Source organism: Thunnus thynnus, chromosome 10 (genome assembly GCF_963924715.1).
Source record: "Thunnus thynnus chromosome 10, fThuThy2.1, whole genome shotgun sequence".
Lineage (NCBI taxonomy): Eukaryota > Metazoa > Chordata > Actinopteri > Scombriformes > Scombridae > Thunnus > Thunnus thynnus.
This window is the reverse complement of record NC_089526.1, coordinates 1,909,954-1,915,746: the sequence shown is the minus strand read 5'-3', so window position 1 is coordinate 1,915,746 and position 5,793 is coordinate 1,909,954. Positions and strand designations below refer to the sequence as shown.

Sequence of the window (5,793 nt, the reverse complement as noted above, 5' to 3'; positions counted from 1 at the left end):
TTCGTTTTCCTTCTTCTTCCTCGTTTTCCGGGTTTATTGGCGGTTTGCAACCAGCTTAAAGATGGATTATCGCCACCTACTGGACTGAGCGTGTTACAGTAGATCAGCAGACAAAATTAAATTTTCTCCATTAAACCTGTTTCCTTAAGATGTTTAATTAAGTGACTGTATATTTGCCTTGATATTTCTCCGAGGAGATTCTCTTAAATGATATTTAGTTTCCTCCTTTCCTCCTCATAGACACTACACTAAAGTTGCACATGTTGCACAGATTCTGAATGACTGCAATGCCTGCATGATCCAGTTGGGTGTTTGCTTATTTTATGAAGTGTTTGATGAAGTCTTGTGCGCCCCGTCCTTAGATGGGTAATACCTGCTTCTTCCCTTTGGTTCCTGCCCAGCTTCCCTCCAGTACCAACATGTTTTTGAATATTATAGAGGTGTCTTCCTGTGTCATTGATATTCCAGTATTCTTGCCACACTTTTTGCATTTGACTTTTGATGACTGTTTTTACCTCAGTTTTATATAATGGAACCTGAATACTGACTGATTGTGATTTGGCCAGTATATCCACACCTTCACTTCCTCCCACACCAACATTGGCAGGAAATGTCATTTGTGGCTTGTAAATAAACAGCAATAACTGCACAGATTCTTTATGTCTTTAAACTAAAACTAAGAAATGTCTGCTGTGTCGGGTTGATATTTGACCACTTGCTGATAATTTATGCCCTAATCAAAATCTGAAAGTCAAAATGTCATTAAAGGTTTGAGGTACTTGTACTTGAATTTATACATTTTTTGTGAATTTATCCAGTTCTTGATATCCTTTGCATGAAGAATTTTATTACTTTTTATTGTACTTTTATTTCACAGCTGTGTTTTTTTGGTTAATTCACAGTTATGGAGAAGCTTCAATCTTCTGCAGTGGAGACTCCTTGATTTAAGGCAGCATGCCAACCAGAGTAAAAGATAGCAGCTTTACATGTTGACCTGTAGACCTGTGCAGTTCATCACTATAACTAGAGGAACACTCACACAACAACGATGTGTTGTTCCTTAAGAAGGAGCCAATGGCCTAAAAACATTCACATAAATTCACTCATAGCTTTAGGATTTGTTGTGAATCTGGTATTCTTATGTTATCACCTCATAAAGCAAAGTAATATTAAAATAAATGCATGAGATCAGAAACAAAGCTTTATATTGTCCACGTTTGTTTAGGGACTTATTGTATGCACTACTCACACTTAATGTTTATGACACTCTTAGTTACCCTAATCATACAATTAATCAAATTAAGAACATCAGTCTGAAAAGCCATCATGAAAAAATATTTTATTGTTCTTAAAATATGTTGACAACACCATGAAGTAAATCATCTGGAATCTGTGTGTCATCTCTAAAGCAGCAAACAAATTGTTATTTTAACTTCATCTCAAGTTAAACTGATCACAAAATACATAAAAAATGATTAAACACTGTAGACAAAAAGGCTTTGTGAGTCAACATCTCTAGGGTTTCTCTGTTTCAACATCAGAGATCTCACAATACACTCAAATAACTGAGGTTCTGTATGAAAATACAAAAAAATAAAATTCATTTAAAAAGTCAACTATTTACATCACAGCGTTATTATACGGTAAAATAAAACAGTCATGTCAGTCACTCTCATATACATTTGAACTTCTTGCAAAAACAGGAGTCTTCACTTGTAAATATCAAGTATTAGTAGAAAGTACAAGAATTTTAAGTCCTTGTTGAACTTGAAACTCCAATTCTACAAATGATTCTAAAAAACTTCATAAAATTCAGCCCCCTGTTTTTTGAAGCCGTAACATTTGGCACCATCACTTTGACAACCACTACTGTGCACTCACTTGTGAAACAAAGACTTTTTGAGGATTTGGGAGATTATAATTCTTTCAAAGACATTCTGTTGCTAACAGTTTGAGTAGTTACAGAAAAAACAAGAGTTCAGTTTAACAAAACTTGATAGTGTTGTTGACAACTTACATGAAGATATTCTGACCTCTTCTTCATGGAGAATATTTTACATTCATTTACAAAGATATTGGTGAACACTTGCCTACAAGAATTTCAGCTCAATTGTTTGTCCTGTTTATGGATTGTTTTTGTCAACATGTGCTGCCATTATGTGTTCTTGTGTGTTTTATCCATAATCACAACTGAATCCTCTGGAACGTTTCATAAATACAAGGCTACTTGTTTGTGTGGACTCGTACGCTTTTCCAATTCAGACACATGACAGAATCTTTTCTGTGTGTCAGCAGGTTCTTCTCATGTAGATTGTCACCACAAATCTCTCCCTCATGTTTTGCAATTATGCAGCTTCGCATCTGAATGAATTCTTATGAGCCTTTTCAAGTCTGACATCTAACAAAATCTTTTTCCACAAGTGTTACATGGGAATGGCCTTTAACCTGTGTGGACTGTCATGTCTTTTTAATTTGCTCAGTTGAGTGAATCTTTTCTCACAGGTGTTACATGGATATGGCTTCTCACCTGTGTGTGTTCTCATATGCAGGTTTAATGCACCAAGCTGAGAGAATCTTTTCCCACAAGTGTTACATGGGTACGGCTTCTCACCTGTGTGGACTGTCATATGTGCTTTTAATTGGCCCACCTGAGAGAATCTTTTCTCACAAGTGTTACATGAGTACGGCTTCTCACCTGTGTGTGTTCTCATATGCAGGTTTAATGAACCCAGCTGAGAGAATCTTTTCCCACAAGTGTTACATGAGTACGGCTTCTCACCTGTGTGGACTGTCATATGTGCCTTTAATTGGCCCACCTGAGAGAATCTTTTCTCACAAGTGTTACATATGTACGGCTTCTCACCTGTGTGGATTCTCAGATGCGCTTTTAATGTACCTGGCTGAGAGAATCTTTTCTCACAGGTATTACATGGATATGGCCTGTCACCTGTGTGGACTCTGAGATGTCTGTGTAACGTGGAGTTCCACTTAAAAGATTTCCCACAAGTGCCGCATTTTAAGGACTTTTTCCCTGTATCAGTATTACTGTGAATCTTTAATTTGGTAGAGTTGTCTTCATTGTTAATGTGATTTTTTCTTCTGTAAGGTCTCTTCTTTAGTTTTGGCTCTGCTTTTCTAGTTGATCCTGAGTCTCCATGTTTGCCTCTTTTGTGATCTTGGCTATCAGCTACATGAGAGTTGTGAGAGAACAGCTGGTCGTCATTGTTTGGTTCTGGTACCACAGAACTTTTAACTGACATGCTGACAACATGCTCTTCCTCTGCTTCACTCTGAGCTTCATCAGGACTCAAGTCCAGAGTCTGATCTTCACTTTCATCACAAGTAGGAGTCAACATAAAGGTTTCTGTCTCCTGCTTCAGCACCAGCCATTCTCCCTCCAGACTGCTACAGAGTTCCTTCTGTTCCTCTTTAATCTGTGGAGGCTCTAGGTCCTCTTGGTCCAGACTGGAGTTCCTCTCCTGGTCACAGAGCTGCTGGTCAGCGAGAACCTCCTCCTTACAGACATGTTGCTGTGGGAGCTCTGGAAGGACAAAAGGGAAAGAGTGAAGAGAAAATCTTGTACCATGTTCTGATAAGGCATCCTTTATAAAGGCTTTATAAGCATTAATTAATGACTTCATTAATGGTTATTAAATATTTGCTAATGTTTTATAAATCATTTATAAACCATCAGCATTAACAACAATAAGGTATTATCACAATTACACTTTATTAATGATTCATAATGATTTAAAACAGCAGGACTGCTGATGATTATGAATCCAGTGTTTCCCCTATAATTGTACAGGGCTGGTGGGCCACCAGACTAACGAGAACCCCCACCAGGACAAAGACATATTTTTTTGAATGCCAAAAATGGCGCCAAATATCCATTCATTCGGAAATCAATAATCAATAGCGTTTGAGAGCCTCTGTGTGACACTGTTCCGAAACATGAGTCAACCTCTGTGTTGTTGCCTGTGAAACTCTTGAAGAGATGCAAGTACCACTATCAGATTCCCTTTAAATTACTGCAGAGCGAGAGCGTATGGGATCCAGGTTAGCTAACGGTTTGCAACCAGCTTAAAGATGGATTATCGCCACCTACTGGACTGAGCGTGTTACAGTAGATCAGCAGACAAAATTAAATTTTCTCCATTAAATGTTTCCTTAAGATGTTTAATTAAGTGACTGTATATTTGCCTTGGTGTTTCTCCGAGAGGATTCTCTTAAGTGATGTTTTGCTTCCCTTCTTTAAGTTTCCTCCTTTCCTATTCATAGGCACTGCGTTAAAGTAACACATGTTGCACTGATTCTGAATGACTGCAATGCATACATGATCCAGTTGGGTGTTTACTTATTTTATGAAGTGTTTGATGAAGTCTTGTGTGCCCTGTCCTTAGATGGGAAATACCTGCTTCTTCCCTTTGGTTCCTGCCCAGCTTCCCTCCAGTACCAACATGTTTTTGAATATCCAACTCTCTCCTCTGCCCCGCGGAGCTCCGTGTGTGTGTGGAGGGGTACACAGAGGAGAGCAGAGAAACTCAGCGCGACCATAACTGACAGCAAAACGCAGTAAAGAGGGTTTGTATAAATCTGCTTATTCAATTTGATGTTACAATACTGAAGGTTTTACAGACCTGTTCTGTGTAACTTTATTTCAGGTTTCCAAACGATATCCAGCAGTATGCGCTGACGGTTGATCTCTTTCTCGTACTCTGAGATAGTTTCCTGAAAAACTCGGAATATTTCTTCAGCAGCAGCAGTTAGTCGCTCGTTCATTAACTCTCGTAAACACTGAACTGAAGACATTGTTGTTTAATTATAAGTAAAATGTCTCCGTGTCCTGTTGAGAGACTTCTTCCAAGCACCGGCATCAACCTGCCGACGTGACTAACTCATGTGTTGTTTACTTCCGCTGGGTGTTACACTGTTAAGCTTCCAACAGCGAAATCGTGTTATTTTTTCGCTCCGCTGGTCGTCTTCGTTTTCCTTCTTCTTCTTCTTCGTTTTCCGGGTTTATTGGCGGTTTGCAACCAGCTTAAAGATGGATTACTACCACCTACTGGACTGAGCGTGTTACAGTAGATCAGCAGACAAAATTAAATTTTCTCCATTAAATCTGTTTCCTTAAGATGTTTAATTAAGTGACTGTATATTTGCCTTGGTGTTTCTCCGAGAGGATTCTCTTAAGTGATGTTTTGCTTCCCTTCTTTTAGTTTCCTCCTTTCCTACTCATAGGCACTGCGTTAAAGTGACACATGTTGCACAGATTCTGAATGACTGCAATGCCTGCATGAGCCAGTTGGGTGTTTACCTATTTTATGAAGTGTTTGATGAAGTCTTGTGTGCCCCGTCCTTAGATGGGAAATACCCGCTTCTTCCCTTTGGTTCATGCCCAGCTTCCCTCCAGTACCAACATGTTTTTGAATATTACAGAGGTGTCTTCCTGTGTCATTGATATTTCAGTATTCTTGCCACACTTTTTGCATTTGACTTTTGATGACTGTTTTTACCTGTTTTATATAATGGAACCTGAATACTGACTGATTGTGATTTGGCCAGTATATCCACACCTTCACTTCCTCCCACACCAACATTGGCAGGGAACGAGTTGACTCAGTGTCATTTGTGGCTTATAAATAAGCAGCAATAACTGCACAGATGCTTTATGTCTTTAAATTAAAAATAAGAAATGTCTGCTGTGTCGGGTTGATATTTGACCACTTGCTGATAATTTATGCCCTAATCAAAATCTGAAAGTCAAAAAAATCAGTAAAGGTTTGAGGTAAC

The 5,793-nt window shown here is 38.7% G+C and overlaps 2 protein-coding genes across 2 annotated transcripts in view; both read right to left on the bottom strand.

The window, feature by feature from the left end:
* Positions 1-5,793, bottom strand: part of atp2c1 (ATPase secretory pathway Ca2+ transporting 1) — a 323,636-nt gene that overhangs the window by 226,118 nt on the left and 91,725 nt on the right. The gene's annotated exons all lie outside the window — the stretch shown is intronic.
* Positions 1,325-5,012, bottom strand: LOC137190762 (zinc finger protein OZF-like). The gene is made up of 2 exons (XM_067600381.1): positions 4,641-5,012; positions 1,325-3,541 (listed from the first exon to the last, which is right to left on the bottom strand). The coding sequence occupies exons 1-2, from the start codon at positions 4,810-4,812 to the stop codon at positions 2,424-2,426; spliced, it is 1,290 nt and encodes a 429-aa protein (XP_067456482.1). The 5' UTR covers positions 4,813-5,012; the 3' UTR covers positions 1,325-2,423.